The 16,180-nt window shown below is 38.6% G+C and overlaps 1 protein-coding gene across 11 annotated transcripts in view; it reads left to right on the top strand.

The window, feature by feature from the left end:
- MFF (mitochondrial fission factor) overlaps positions 1-12,799 on the top strand; it is a 30,377-nt gene extending 17,578 nt beyond the window's left edge. For 5 of the 11 annotated variants that reach the window (XM_073877764.1, XM_025890488.2, XM_073877741.1 and 2 more), the window contains 5 exons: positions 1,781-1,939; positions 5,271-5,303; positions 6,860-6,919; positions 9,738-9,822; positions 12,604-12,799. In XM_073877764.1, coding sequence (XP_073733865.1) covers positions 1,781-1,939; positions 5,271-5,303; positions 6,860-6,919; positions 9,738-9,822; positions 12,604-12,735 — 469 coding nt within the window. In that variant the 3' untranslated portion in view covers positions 12,736-12,799. The remainder of the gene's footprint in view (positions 1-1,780; positions 1,940-5,270; positions 5,304-6,859; positions 6,920-9,737; positions 9,823-12,603) is intronic. The other 6 variants (XM_073877747.1, XM_025890510.2, XM_025890551.2 and 3 more) reach the window with 4 other exon arrangements.
- Positions 12,800-16,180: the final 3,381 nt, after the last annotated feature.

Here is a 16,180-nt window from a genome sequence, read left to right as displayed (position 1 = left end):
TTATAGAAGTGCAGAACTGGCCTTCTTATTTCTGCTTCTGGTGACACTTCTCTAACATGAATTCGGTCTGCTCTCTCACAAAGAGCAAGAACTTCAGGTTTTCCCTGTACTCCCTAAAGTGAAGGCTGAGTACAAGGTTTGTACCTAGACTTCGTATCCCAAATAATACTGATTTCTTTTTACTCTTCTTGGATGCTCAATATGGGTTTGGCCAAGTATCATGCATGGGTCGGTTGTTAAGTTGGCTTATATATATTCCAGAATCTCTGGACAGACATTTAGGGTCATCATCCATGAGTCTATACCCAGAAGTTTGCATTTATCTTGACAGCAATAGGCCAAATTCCTGTGAAGAATCAGCTGTGATAAATTAATTTCTCAATATGCCAAGATATGGCTTAGATCTCCTAAATAGTCTTTGGAAAACATGGCTTTCTTATTTATAATACTTGTCACTTTGGATTATCAAGACATTCAAAGTTATTCACAAAATTGTGGATTTTGTTTTTAATGTTTTTAATGTTCTGGGGACTCTGGGAATAATATTGGATGTCAGCTGTCCTTTCAAAAATGATCCCACTTATGTTGTGGTTTCCAAACAAAATGCATGTTAAGTTAGAAAAGATTACACAAGTCAAAATAAAAGATTTTCCTCTTTTCAGTTGTTCACTGTCTGCTCCACTTTCATTCTTTTGGATGAAATACACAAGGATGAGTTTTAGCCTAAGGGTTTTTGCCCTGACCCTGAGAAAAAGTGTTGAGCCCACATCCAGGGTCATGGTCCTTCTATTGCAACAAAGCCTCTTAACATGACAAACCAGATGGCCAAGTCCTGGTATCACTTAAATACCTCACACACCACTGATCATGCCCTACCATTAAGCTGCCCTCTGAAAATACACCAAGCTCAAGAGTTTGTTAGAACTAAAATCGCTTCATTCAAGTATGTTTAGCTTCTTTTAAGCACTGGCAATGGAGCCAAGGAAATTGTGACTCTCGGCTTACACAGGGAAGAAAGATTAAGATTATGTCACCAAGAAGCCCAGAAATGGTTGTTTAACATCCATCTGGAGAATTTAAGAAATCTCTTGCGTCTGTTCACTCTCTGCACAGAATTGGGAGTAGTTTTATGTTTTAGTCATTTAGCTAGAGGCCATATGCTTTAATATAATGAAGCTATCAAAATGCTTTTGTTACAGCTTCCTGAAACTTTAATTCATTTTTAATTTACGCATCATAAACTCAGCTTGCTTCATTGTCTCTGTGAAGTATTTGAAATGGCGTTTTCATGGAATCACTTTGATTCGTGTGCTTGAACTCTAACACCTGTTCTACTAGAACTCTCTGTCTTCATCTTCTCACCACCCCTGAGTCACAGTGCAGTGTTGGTTGTGAGAGGTTTGATTGACTGGATTGGAATACGTACACCAAGAACGCCGTTTCTCCAAAGCTCGGGGCTGACCCCACTGCTTGCTGTAGTTGTCTTCCTGCTCCAGAGTTGTTTTTTCACATTCAGTTGGTTTAATTTGACGTGTAAGGGTACACAGTCACAGATGTTGCACTGTAGCTGCTTTAAAAAAAAAAACAAAAACAATTGAATACGTTTATTAACTTGTTTGGTTTGACTGTTTTCGTAGGGGAAGGTGAAGGGTGGGAAAAGGGACAAGAAAACGAAGATAATTCTTAAAATATTAAGGGTTTGGGGAAACTGCTCAGCTGAAGTTTTATAAAAATCTGACTTGAGTGTTTTTCTCTTCATTTGCTGTGCTTATGTAAACAGTGTGACACCATCGCCACAACAGGTTCGGGTCTGTCCTCCCCAAATGTTACCTGAAGATGGAGCTAATCTTTCCTCTGCTCGAGGCATTTTGTCGCTTATCCAGTCTTCCACCCGTAGGGCTTACCAGCAGATCTTGGATGTGCTGGATGAAAATCGCAGGTGATTGGCCATCAGTGACTCTTGCTGGCTGTAATGCATATTTTTTTGGCTCCTTATCAGTGGACTGTGGTGTCTTCCTTTTGTGTGTGCACCTTCGTCTCTTTCCAAGATGCAGTGGTTTTAAACAACTTGCTTTGCTTTCTTTTAATTTGAAATTATTGTCCAAAATTCACATTTCACAAGATTCTGTTAGCTTCTCCTCAGTCAGGGAGAGTGTTCAGTTAATAACTATATACAGGAAGTAGAATGATTTTTTTCAAAGGCTTTGCTGACCTGTTCTAAGTACTTGACTCCATTGGAATATGGGGAGGCCTACTGTTGGATTGAGTGCAGGATGTTGGACTGAAGCATACGGATTTTCTTTAGTAAGTCTTTTGATTGAATCATTTACGATACTAATATCATTGGATTAATGAAGCAAATCTGAGAGGACAGTAGCAGTAGAGCTGCCAGGATACTTTTTTACTTTCCTTTTAGCTACAGATTTCTAGGCCTATTCTCAAAACCCCAAGCTCTGTTATCTTTTTGGTAATACTGATATTTTTCAGTATTGATAACTTCTCTCTCTCTTGAACATCCCCAAGTGAAATCAGTAGTAGTACACTTAGACTTGCTCATACAAATTCTTTTTTGCCGTTATTTCAGGTATTTTTTTTGCCCTGCTTCTTCACTACATAGTATTTTTAGAAGATAACGTTTGGGGAGCTTTTTGGCATAGTGTGGGAAAGGTATAGGCAGTTTCATTTCAACTCCAAGCATTTTATCTAGTGACTCTGTGAGTCGGTGTTTGAATTTTCATGGTCATTTTAGTAGACTGTTAACTTTTGAAGAATTCCCAATAAATTAAGCTGGCCTTTCTAGTAAACCTTGTTTCTTACCTTAGGAATTGATATGTCTTGTGGCTGTCTCTGAAAAGACTTTCTTGTTGAGTGCTTTTGATCCTCATACAAGCCTCAGAGGTTTTACCATACTTCATGAACACTTGTCCGTACTGTCGACTGGTGTTTTTAAGCCTTCCCAGGGTTAATGCAGTGTTAGCCATTTGGGCCCCAGAACTTAAAGCTGCACCAGAAAAGAGCTTAAAACAGAAAGCTCGTAGCAGGGAAAAATTATATGTACATGTATGTGTATGTATGCATGTGTGTATACATATGCATCCCCCTCCCCAAGGGTTTAGAGGACTATCTTAAGAGTATTTGCATCCTGTAAGAAGCAGCATGGTTCAGAAGAGAAAGCATGGATTCAGGGGGCCAGTCAGTTTCGTCATGATCCGCCCCACTGAGTAGCTAGCTGCATGAGGGCTTTGGACAAATCGCTTAGCTTCTCCGGTCCTCATTTTCTTCATCTATCCAAAAAATAAATAGAGGGCTAATAATAGTATGACCTAGTTTTCTAGATTCTTGTGAGGACTCTTTCCGCCCCCCACCACCATCTTTATATAAGGTATAGGTCATAATGGCCTCAGTCAAATTCCTTATTTAGGGTCATGGCAGATGCTTCAAACGATATTGAATATAAAGTACCTGGCACCTAAGAACTGATCTTCCCAAAGACCTATTTTCTCCTCCCTCCTTAAAATAGGTTTTTTTCTTCACCAGGTACCCTCTTTCACTTTTTAATTATGGCAGGTTCTTAGAAGAGACCAGATTATTAGGTCAAATTTTGTCATATCAAATGCTAGTACAGTGAAAATATCTGAATGAGAAAGATATTTATAAATTTGATATAAATTAAATAATTGTGGCTTCACAAAACAGTCCTTCTCCATAATGGAAAAGAATTTTGCTTCAAGTTCAAAAATACAAAATCAGAAATCTTACTAATCTAGAAGTTACTTTGTATTCTTTTATTATGAAAAACTGTTTTGAGCCCTAAATGAAATTTTCTTTATTTTTTAATGTAATGAATTGATAGCTTTAAAATCCATTTTCTGAAAAGGAATGATCTTTTCTTAAATGAGATTTTTAAAATTCATGAAGTAATTGTATTAATAATTCTTTGCTCCTGGATATACACCATTAGTTGTTACCTTGGAGCCTGGAGGGTTAGATTCTTATTAGTCTTACTGGATGCTTTCATTATTGAAAAGGTTCCTTTTTTTTTTTCCCCCTCCATGATTGTATTTAAATTTCTTATGATCTAAATGTTGAACAAGATTTAATCAGAATTTTAAGTACCAAATCAGTTTTTATTTCTACAAGAGAACTGTCTGGCATGACTTTGCAGATATAAGAAGTAGGAATGTGAAATTTGGATAATGTTCTACTTGCATGATTATTAAAATAATACTGCTTATAAAGTTTTAAGTGCTTTTATATTCCTTGCTCTGTATATCATTTTTTTCTTTTCAATTTTATTACTCTTGGTGGTTATGCTAATGCAATATCCTATCTTTGGTCTTCTGCCCTCACATTAGGTACAGTTAAATTAAGCTGGAACTATTTGGCAGAAAGAAAGAAAGAAAAAAACTTCCTGCCTGCCTTATTATTAAAAAATGCAGATTCACAGTTGCTTTATGGAAGAACAAATTTTAGTTGACATTTTAAGGAACACTGTGGAAAGGTTTATGTACTATATTTTTGTTTTCTCCTATTATGAGAACTTATTTGGTCTAAAACCAAGCTCCACATGGAGACAAAGCTAAATCCTTGGTACACATTAGAAAAGTTTATTTACACAGGTCAGTGCTGTGCATTTGGAAAATTGATATATCAAAAACTTCAATGCTATTCTGTTATGTTTAGTCCTTGGCTGGTCAGGAAATGCCCATGTCTCCTGACATCTGCTAGAACTCCATATCTCATTCTCCAGTGCAAAATATTAACATTTAAAAAAAGAAACTTAATTCTCATGTAAGAACATTATTTAAATATCAACAGATTAGTCATGCTTAGCATGCTTAAGTTTTATCTTTAGAAGGAGCTTGATTATTTTTATACAGTTTTTCTTGAGCAGATTGTATTGGCTTTGAGTGAATAGAATACAAGTAATTGATATTTTTGCAAGTATGCATATAAATATATTACTGTTTATTCACCATAGGGGCGTCCATTTTTTTAGTGAAGAAGCACATATTTTATTAAGTCAGAGCATTTATTTCCTCAAAAATGTTAATATACAAGTTAATGCTAGAACTTGGAGAACCTTGGATCTCTTTCCCTTTTGCCGCTTTAATTACAAAACATTATTGTCGAATATATGATCAAACTTAAAAAGATTTTTTTTAATGTATTAAATCATACTTATGGTAGAAAGTGGTACTTGAATGAAGTTTCTAACTTTGCCAAATACCTGTCTAATTTGCTTTTATATTATATGTGTCAATTGCCAGTGTGAGAAGACAAAATGAAATACGTTGTGAAAGGTAACTGTGTTATTTTCTGGCTCTGCATTATAAAAGGGAAATCTCTGTGGTGGAATATGTTGAATATGGCAGATCCATTTGAACATACCAGTATGAATTTTTTAAGAAGAGCTTTAGCTAGCACACAGCGGGTGCTTCATTTAGTTGACCATTCTCTCCTATTAGTGTAACAAGACTGTAGTGAAGTAAGTTTTCCTCATGCCACAGAGTGAATATATGAGTAGGATGGGACGATTTAAAAACCTGTTTCAAGCATATGTGATTTCTCACTGTTCTTTATTTAGCCAGCACAATAGAAGTCTAACATGTCTTCCCCAGAAGTCTCTGAATCTCTTATCCTCTAGGCCCCAGAAATTTCTTTAAGCACCAATAGTGCCTTTAGGAAATGTACAAGCTAAACATTAAAACTTCCTTGTATGAATTAACTTGACAGAAAGTAGTGATTTGTATTGTAACCAAAATTCTACAGCTGTACCAACTTACAGAAAAAACTAATTCGTTTGGTATTAAATGTTTACCAAAATTAAGTGTTGCCTTGATACTTCCAATTCAGGCAAAAACCTCATCAGTACTTAGAGAATGAGACATTTAAAACAGAAGGTAATAATTCTTAAAATCCTTATATGGACCCTATAGCTCAGCCTCCTTTCTCTGGTTTGTAAATGTTACTTTTGGAGGAATTGACCAGCAACCACAGAGAGCTTTTGTTTTCTGATTTTTTTTAAAATGAAATTCATTGAAAAGGTTACTGCTTACCTCGGTAGAGAACTAACTGTCCTCTAGGACCAAAGTATGTACTGAAACTGATGAAAAGCCCCACAAAGTTTTCCAGTGCACCTTAGTCTTCATTCCCAGCAGCCCTGTATGTCACTCCTGGTTGTCTCAGGATGAGACTCACAGATGTGATTGTACTTTGTAATGTGCCATCGCGTAGCCCTTAGAGCCTGTGCTCAGACCGCCTCAGCTCCAGAACCAAGGCTTACGGCTTTGCTGTCCAGAGCCGAAGTTTGAATGAGACACAGCTACGTTAAGATATCAGGCGTGAATCAAATGAGGTGGGAGGGGCGGAATTGTGGGAAATGGGAGTTACTTGACATGTTTAGTTTTCGAGACAGGGCTGCTGTTATCAGACGAGCAGCCATGATCATGCAGGTGCTACTAACCGGTTGGTTGTTGACATGCTTCCAAAGGTGGCTGGTGATTTTCTTTTTCCAACTAGAAAAGAGAAATTAGACTTCTTAAATAGGGTTGTCCTCTGTCTTGAATTTCATAAATTAAAATAATAGGCACCAAAGAAAATTTTTTGATGTGTGTGCTATCTTGTCACACGAGATAGATCCCTTTTGTTTTTTAGCCCACAGTGAAACATTAAATTTATGAAAATCAAAATGGAGGCCATGTGATACAAAAATTTTTAAAGTATTTGAAAGATATTATATTGTATTGCGACATACAATATAATCCTATTTGACATTTTTTTGTCTTGTTTTTGCTTTTGTTTTATTCTCTGTTTCCTGATTCTGTCTTGTGCCTTCTCCCGCAAAAACCTGCCTTAGACCTGTGTTGCGTGGTGGGTCTGCTGCCGCCACTTCTAATCCTCATCATGACAACGTCAGGTAAATTTTGAGACTTTGTAATTATCAGGGTAAATAGTTGACCGAATTTGTATTTTGCAGGACGTAATGCATGTAGTAGCCATGCCTGTATATTATAGCTCGAACTTCTACAGTTTTCCTCTCTGAGTACATCCTGTTTTTCTCTGAGAACAGCGAGCCTAGTCATTCATGACATTTTTCTACTACAGGTTGAAGAAAAATGGTATCATGGGAACATCTGAGATATTTTATTTAAATACAGTTTTAGGAGCTTATAGACGATCATGCTGAAACACAGAAAAAGTCGTCTTAAACCTTGTTTTATGTGCATCATTATAATTGGTGCCTGGGGTTCTGTCTACCATTTCCTTTTTAGTTGTTAATTGTTCGTAGTGTCACTTGCAGTGTGTAGAGAAACCTTTCCGTAAGGCGTCATCTTAAATGGGGGGATATCCGCATTCACAGTCTAGAAAGCTCAACGTTTAAAAAAGGAATTTAGTTTGAAGAGTTTTTATCATCTGTTGATTTGAGCTTTTCCCTCTTATTTTTGCCCTTTTAGTGCTTTCATACATGATTCCTAGCCTGAGTAATTACTTCTTCCTGTCGTACACAAAGACAGATAGAATGGCACATAGGAATTCTTAGGGTTCTAAGGTGCCAAAATCCCCATTTCCCATCTTCTGGGGAAAAGAAAATTGGTTGGTATTCACAGATACCAGTTTACTGTCGTTTTTTCCGAGGTAATTTTACTTTAAGCAGAAATGTATGCTCTGTTGCAGTAGATTTAAAACTGTCCACATTATTTCTATGATGAAAGGAATCTGGCACATTGATTTTTAGGCCAGAGAAGAGGGAAACATCAGTTTCTTAATAATACTGAATTCAGGTTAGAGGAATTGAAACGTGTATCCTTGGTGGTCCGTTACCACTCTGCTGACTGGTTTCTTTCACAGTATTAATTCAATCCATCGTAAATTTACCCTTGCATATTTCCCCAAAGTTAGAACTTAAGTTTGTGATCCTTTTCTCTTTCTGTGAAAGAACTTTCAGTCTGTGATCTGACTTAGCATTTTTTACAGTTTTTAGTTCTGATAAATACAGCTTTTAGTTTAAGACACACCTTGAAGTAATTTTTTTTCTGTTGTACGTTGAGTTATATGGGTAAAGCCTTTTGCCATATCCTTAGATTTCTTTGCAAATGAAGATTTCCTTCACAGATGTTTAACACCTTACTTAATTCGAGATTTAAATTGAGTAATCCCTATCACTTACACTTCCTTCTCCATGTTTAGCCTACATCCCTTTACCTTTGAAGCCATTGCTTCCCCCCCCCCCCCCCCCCCCCGCCCAGTTTATATCTCATAGGTAATCTCAGGGAAATAGAAAAGTTTTATTTTGAAGATCAAGTGTAGAGAAAAAGAATCTTCAACCCTTATTTTCTCCTCTAATCCTTTAATAGTTCTGTCTTAATGTTTAAGAGAATAATTAACTCCGATACTTATAAGCCCATAGTCCCAGCATCTGTGCACCTGGCTCACCTTACTGATGCCATTGCTCTCAGTCTTCCAGGATATTTAGTCTTACAGTGAAGGAAGGGGCGGTTAATTGAGAAAGCAAGTTCATTTCACCATAAAAGGAACATTTAGAGATTGTTCTAGATTATCTAGAGTCAGTGCACACCATCCGTCCTTGAAACTGCAACACGTTTAGTTATCATCAGCGTTCAGAATGATGACACTGGCTGGGAGCACACTGAAAAATTATAAAATAAATTCTGTTCCACATGCTTTATTAATTTTTCAACAGCGTATGAAACAAGGATTTTCTGAATAGACGTGTTTTTAACGTGTCTGGATGAAAACTGTAATTCTCTTCATACCCCTTTGTGTGATAATGTGCTTTCTGTAATGGGGACTTGCTTGAAAGATTAGAATATATGATCTCTGTGCCAACTGTCTGTGGATTACAAAAGAGTTACTTTTTAATTCAGTTTATTTATATTCTCATTCAGGAAAGTTACTATGCCATTGTACTGAAATAACCATACAGGATTAAAATAGGATATAGACATGTGAGGTGAATTGTATGGCATGTAAATTATATGTCAGTTAAGCCTTTAATTAAAATAAGCTTAAGAAGTGGAAATCCAGGCAAAGGGGAAGAATAGCATTTGTATGTATTTGTTTCTCAGAGGTTTATTGTCATGCATTTAAAAATCAGTGCTCTTTTAGAAGTAACTCTATTTGCAAAAGAAGTATTTCTTAATGTGCTTTCCCTGGAGTTGTTCTTAGTGGCTTTCCAATGTTATTTTATACACAGCCTCTAAATGACTTATCATTGAGCCAATTCTGGATCTGAACGTAGTGACAGGACGTACTCAGGCGATTTTATAATGCTTCTGTGGGAGACACAGTCGAGATAGGTCATTAGAAATAAGTTGGAGAGTAGAAATGGCAAGAGAAAAGGCAGTAAGAAGAGGAGGAGAAATAAAAAATATGTCTTACCTTGTTAACTAGAGTTAGTCTACTTTGTGTTCCCTGCCAGTGAGTCTCAGCAGGGACTCTTGTGGAAGTAGTACGGACATGAGTTTGTGGAAGAATTCTGCACTGTTATATCCTAGAGTGGCAGCTCCTAAATCAGTGCTCAAAATACTTTTACTTTTTCCTCTGCTTTCCTTTGTTAGTACCAATTCAGATGGTAAAATATTTTAGAAATTCATATTGTGAAATACCAGTCTTTTGAACAGTTCTTTGAGCATAACCCAGCACATGACATGACTTGCCAGATACTCTTAGTTCTATTCTAATACTGAATTGTGTTTTTATTTCTCATCTGCTAGGCATGGCATGTCACATATAGATACAACAATTGAAGGAACTTCAGACGACATGACTGCTGTAGATGCAGCTTCGTTAAGACGGCAGGTATTTAACGTACCAGATAAGATGTAATCCTAAATTATAGTCATACAATATCTTAAATGATACTTTTTTAACATTTTAATCATTTTCTGTCCAATGGAACCCATGAATTGAAATATTTTGTCATGCTGTTTAATAAGCCATAATTGATTTTTTCCATTTTTTTAAAAGGATTTATTTATTTATTTGAGAGAGTGAGCACAGGGTGGGGGGCAGCGGGAAAGAGAAACTTTGTAGCAGACTCCTTGCTGAGCTCGGAGCTCAACGCAGGGCTCGATCTCATGACCCTGAGATCATGACCTGAGCTGAAATCACAGGGCAGATGCTTAACTGACTGGGCCATCCAGGGGCCCTGACTTCCATTTTGATTAAAGATATGTTAAACCACCATTTACATGTTTTGATCAGCATAGAACAGTATTACCAGGATGGATTGGTATAATTCTGGCCAATAACAAAGAATCTTGACATTTTAGCAAACTGGTGTAGTCATAAATTGCTTGTTTGACTTTTTGAAGTGTGGAACAGTCACTCTGGGGACCTGTGTTACTCTGAGAATTCCATTTTGGAAGTCATTGCTTCCACTTCGCACAGTGTCTTTATAAACACGGTTCTTGTGTTCTATGAAAAGTCCTGTCTTGGAACTATAGTTGTATACACACGTTTTTAATATGAGTCCCTCAGCCTCTAGAATCACATAGACACATACATGTGGAGAAGGCATAGTCGGTGCTGTAATTGTGTCTGTGCCAAGTAGATGTAGAGGAGAGGTGAGTGAAATAAAGTATTTCTAAGATGAAGAAACTAAATATTTTAGCATTAAGAATAAATCAGAATATCATTTTAAAGGTTTAATATAATAAAAAGATAATATGAAGCAAATACTACTTTTTTGAGTCTCACTTATTAAAACAAGTGGATGCTATATTATAAGTCCTTACATATTTTCTTATACTTATTTACACCTTGCCTGTCGAAGGAAGGGGGTTTCTTTGGCATTTGTCTTTGAATTCACCATTACACCAACAACCTTGCCTTCCTGAAAGTGTAATAAGAGCCTCAGAGTTTTAACAACATCCATTCGGTCTTTACCTTAGAGCGTGAATGAGGGAGGAGAAAGATACAGTCATTATAAGCAAGTCACACACATTCTGTGAGAATTTAACAGGAGCAGGAAGCCATCTGGGAAACTATGAGTTTCTGAGATTAGTAACAAAACGGAGTCCCAAGAAGAGTCTGCAGAATTCACATTTGTGACCCTGGCGGCTTTGGAGGTTGTGCTTCTGTGGCTGGATTGCCCTGCTGCCAACGTGAACACCCAGCAAGGGGCATGCCATCGGGTCCGGCTGGGGCTGAGGGACTCGTGGCCACCCAGCTCCCAAGACACACAGTGCAGTCCATGGTCAGGGTGGAACATTCAAAAGCTGCCTTGGTGTTGCTACTTCTCAGAGGAGCCCAGATAAAAATATTTTAATGACTCAAGATCAATGCCGATTTTTTCATTGACAATAAAATGGATTGGTTAGTGTAGGAACCTCATATCCCATGGGACCAAATAAGCGCTTCTCGTTGTGAATGGTTGGGAAAAGGTAATCTTTATGTGCTCCTTTTATATATATATATATATAACTGAATTGGCCATAGGTGAAAAATGGTTGCTCAGCACTGACCAAAACTGAAGTACTTTTTCAGGTGGTTAAAATGGTTATCTCTGCACCTCTATGTCTGGTTCTGCCCATAGACTCCCAATCCTGGCCCCACCCACCCCGCACCCCCAATTTGGAGTTCTGTCAGTCCTTGAAATGCTAAGGGTTCTGCATTATGAAAATTCTCCTCCTTCAACCTCTCCGATATAACATTAGTAATACCTTTTGCTTTTATAATGTGTTTTTACATAGGTGTTGCAGGTCAGACCCCCCAGAAAGCAGATTCTGGGGTGACAGTTTGTACGTAGAGAGCTTCCCAGGGAGTGCTCCTGAGGTGACCACCTCAGGAAAGGAAGGAAGGGAAGGAAGCAGGATGGGGCAAGAGGGGAGTGTTGGGCTGCAGTGTAGTCAGTCTCCTGCGGAGCTCTGCAGCCGGGTGACCATTCAGAGTTGGAGTGAGGGGCCTGGGCCTTTCATCCCGTCACTAACTGGTTACTGATGCTGCTGCCCCAGTAAAGGAGCATAAGCCAAGGCAGCCGTTCAGCCCAGGGCTGTGCACAGTAGGGACCAACAGCCGAGCGCAGAGCTCTGTCACCCAGTGACACTCCTAGCAGCTGAGAATCACGAGCCTTTCAGTCCTGAAGGGCCTGGGTGGCAGAGCACAGGGCCCGCTGTAATAGGTTATTTTAGGAGATTCTCCCAGTCACTCAGAGTGGACGGAGAAGGCACGTAAAGCAGGTTAAAGATGAACAACTGAAGCTGAGTGACAGAAGCTTCTAGAAAGGAGCCAGAGCCCCTCATCCTTTCTGCTGTGCTAGGCCTGCCTAAATGCGTACTTGGTCTTTTCAATCAGAATAGCACGCATTGTGCAACAGTTTCCTTGCCCCACATTGAATCAAGGAAGGAAGGACACTATACTTTTCCTGACTCAAATTTGGAGAAGGGAAAAGGAGAAGATTATTTCAGTGAATTTAAGCTGTCATGGGTAACATTTTTTCTACATAGAGTTTATTTTGCTCCCCGTCAAACTTTCCACGTTTATAAGAATTCTTTTGAAAAATCATACTGCTTTATAAGAACCGAATTGCTCTGTGCATTAAAGTTTCTCTTTTGTTTGTTGTTGTTGTTTTTCACTTAGATAATCAAACTAAATAGACGTCTACAACTTCTAGAAGAGGAGAACAAAGAGCGTGCTAAAAGAGAAATGGTCATGTATTCAATTACTGTAGCGTTCTGGCTGCTTAATAGCTGGCTCTGGTTTCGCCGCTAGAGGTAACCTCAGCTCTCAAAAATATTGTCTCAACAGCTGCAAATATAAAGAATTTGCAAACTTCTTTGTTTCTGTCTTTGCATTGTATGCCGTTTTATAGGCCATGCCCTGAACATGTATTTCTTCCAGAAAGTTGGGCGGAAGGACTGAGATTTGCAGAAGTCAAGGTATATTTCTCTCACTCAGCTGTAGTCACTTTTAAGCACATCTGCAGTAACAAACACCTTAAAATTCTCCCTTTGCATGTTTTGTAAATAGGCTCTAGTTTGTTTTTTGAAAGGAATTTTTGCCTCATCAGCTCACACAATTAATTCTCTGAATGGGAGAGAGAGAGTGCATAGGAAATGGATTTAGAAAAGTATCTGTAGAAGAAAAATAGTACTTTATTTTGTCCTGTTTCTCAAACACCGTTAGATTGGACAGTTTTGTTAATAGACACTTTTGCATCGACGTCTCAACATTAACACTTCTGAAGTCATGGTCTGGTGTCAGATTTGATAAAGTCAAGGCACTTCATGTTTTCCAGTCACCTTCATTACCGTAATTCCTAACATTTCCAGCAGTTTATCTAATATGTGTGTAAAATGTGTGTTCTTATTTTTATTTTAGTTTTGCAGATGGTTTTCTATAAAGTATGTTTTTACTAAGTCCCTGTGTGAATGATTTAAAAAACTACAGAATAAGGTACAAATGTAGTATATTTAATAAACTGTCAACTAAAGCAATGTTTGTCGAAAAATTTTATTTCATCATACTGTGGTATGAGCTGTATTTCATATCATATTACCATTAATGAACCCGAGTCTTCCTGTCTCAGGAGGAGGTAATGCAATTAATGACTTGGCTGGTAGCAAGAACCTACCGTGTTTCCTTTCTGATTTCCATCCTGTCAGCATCAGGCACTGGTGGCATTACAGGTAGTTTTCTAAGTCGTGGTATCTGTCAAGTGCCTCAGAGGAAAACAGCTTGATTGGTGTATGCTTTTTGCATTGTAGTATTTAGCTAAGATACTAAATCTCGTGAGCTTTAAGTGTACCAGTGAAACCAAATCCTGGGAGCCTTTAGCTCTCAGAATTATCCGCCCCCCGATTTTGTATTCAGAAACAGATAGCATTTTAGTTAAATGTAGTATTCACCACACATCTTCAGTATCTCTCTACCCAGGTGGTCAGTGTTAAGGAAAGGCAGTTGAGGCACATTCCTTAGATAGAGGTAGATTTAATGTTTCTGTTCTTGCTTCTCCCCTATCCTTCCAAAATAAAATACTTGGAGGAAGGATTCTTCTCTTTGCTTCCTAGAGTTTATCGTGAGTTTGATGACTTTTTTTTTTTTACCCATGAAAATCTTCTGCCTTTTATAACAGCCTAATGATGTGATTATATTAATTCTAGCTCACAGGGTAATTTCTTTTTTTTTTTTTAAAGATTATTTATTTATTTATTTTAGAGAGAGAGAGAGAATGAGAGAGAGAGAAAGCACATGGGGGGGAGGGTCAGAGGGAGAAGCAGACTCCCTGCTGAGCAGGGAGCCTGATGCGGGACTCGATCCAGGGACTCCAGGATCATGACCTGAGCCGAAGGCAGTCGCTTAACCAACTGAGCCACCCAGGCGCCCTCACAGGGTAATTTCTGAGTGATCCTCCCAATTGAAACCACAAAAATTATAAAAATGATAGGTAAAATTAGCACTTATTTTGCTGGGCAGGCATGAAAAGGATTCTGCTAGGGCCAAAAATGAAATAAAAGCAGGCATTCCAGGAGATAAGCAAATACAAAAGCTGTTTTCTCCTGTTAATTTTTACCAAACCCTGGAGATCTAGAACTTTCTCCCTTAGTGGCTGTACAGAAGGCAGGAGAATACAGTCCCATGTCTTAGGCAAGGCACTAGCTGTGACAGGAGATTTCTGCATGAAGCTGGACCCCAAAAGACTGTGCCCTCAGTGAAAGGGTAAATAGGAAATCAACTTACCACCCAAAAGGGGACAATAAAGAAACGTGTCTTCGCCTTGTCACAGATCTAAAAAATAGAAGAGCTTGAATCTCTCACTCCAAAGCCAAGCCCTGTTCCACCAGCCTCCCTCGCCTGGAAGTTGTTCATCATTGTAAGAAAATGGTTTTGGAGTTCAGAGGAACAAGTTCATTCCTGGTCAGGATGGTCAAGAAACACTTGCAGATATTTGAGCTGAACATTGAAATACATACTTACACACACACACACACACACACATGATTTCAAAAAGCAGAGAATGAAGAAAAGATTCTGGGACGGGGAAGGTGGGAAAAGAGTTTACAGGGAGCGGGTGCCTGGGTGGCTCAGTTGGTTGAGCGACTGCCTTCGGCTCAGGTCATGATCCTGGAGTCCCGGGATCGAGTCCCGCATCGGGCTCCCCGCTCAGTGGGGAGTCTGCTTCTCCCTCTGACCCTCTTCCCTCTCGTGCTGTCTATCTCTCATTCTCTCTCTCTCAAATAAATAAATAAAATTTAAAAAAAAAAAAAGAGTTTACAGGGAGGGCCAGTAATACAGTGCTCAACCTAACAGGCTAGTGTCATACAACTAAGTACAGAACTCTACCTAAGGGAATTTCTTTTTTTCCTACTTCTGGGAATACTTACTGAAACAGTAGCAGGTTATTTACAATTTGAGGGATAATTTTAGGAAAATATATTTGCAAGAGAAATTTCCTTTCTTGTATGAGTGTCTGTTTTCTAGCTTCTTAATTATGTTTGACATTGAAATCAAACTCTTTTTCTGGGCCCCAAGTTCAGAAAGGTTTAATTTCCCATAACTGCTGTTTATTTACAATGTGTTGTTGTGTCACTAAGTAGAAATTCATGTGTGCACCACACCTCTGTAGTGAGCCGTCACAGCAGGGAGGCCACAAGCCCTGACCCTAAGGAGCTGACAGATTCATGGAGGAGGGCGGGGGGAGGCTTATTAAAGAATTAGAGGATTATAAAAATGAGGAACTTGAGATACAGGCTGAAGGTTAGGGAGAGGGGAGTGTTTCGGATGGTGGACACGGCAAAAAAAATGAAAGTGTAAAGATTCCAAAATGAGATTGAACATGGGGGCAGAAGTGAAAAAAAGATCAGTGAGCTTTGTAAATGACTAGATGTGGACTGTGTGTGTGTGTGTGTGTGTGTGTGTGTGTGTGTGTGTGTGTGTGTACATGCATTTGTAAGTTTAGGCACCAGAGCAGAGATGGCATCACCCCAAAAGATCTTTAACCACCAGTGGCCCGTAGGCTTTAGCATTTAATCCATGGCAGTGGTATCCACAAGACAAAGAGCAAAGAAATAACTTACCAGCCATTTCAGCTGATTGTGCTACTGCCAACCATCCTCTCTTGTGCCCTCTGACACGAGAGGCTTAAGTTCCTGTCTCTTCATGACCTTGTGGAGAAGTAGAATCATCTCACCCATTTCCAAGGTGATGAGAAGATTGG

This window comes from Callorhinus ursinus, unplaced genomic scaffold (assembly GCF_003265705.2).
Source record: "Callorhinus ursinus isolate GAN/ISIS: 27379988/994484 unplaced genomic scaffold, GSC_fseal_2.0 scaffold2, whole genome shotgun sequence".
NCBI lineage: Eukaryota > Metazoa > Chordata > Mammalia > Carnivora > Otariidae > Callorhinus > Callorhinus ursinus.
The sequence above is the reverse complement of the archived record's forward strand: the minus strand, read 5'-3'. Positions and strand labels throughout refer to the sequence as shown.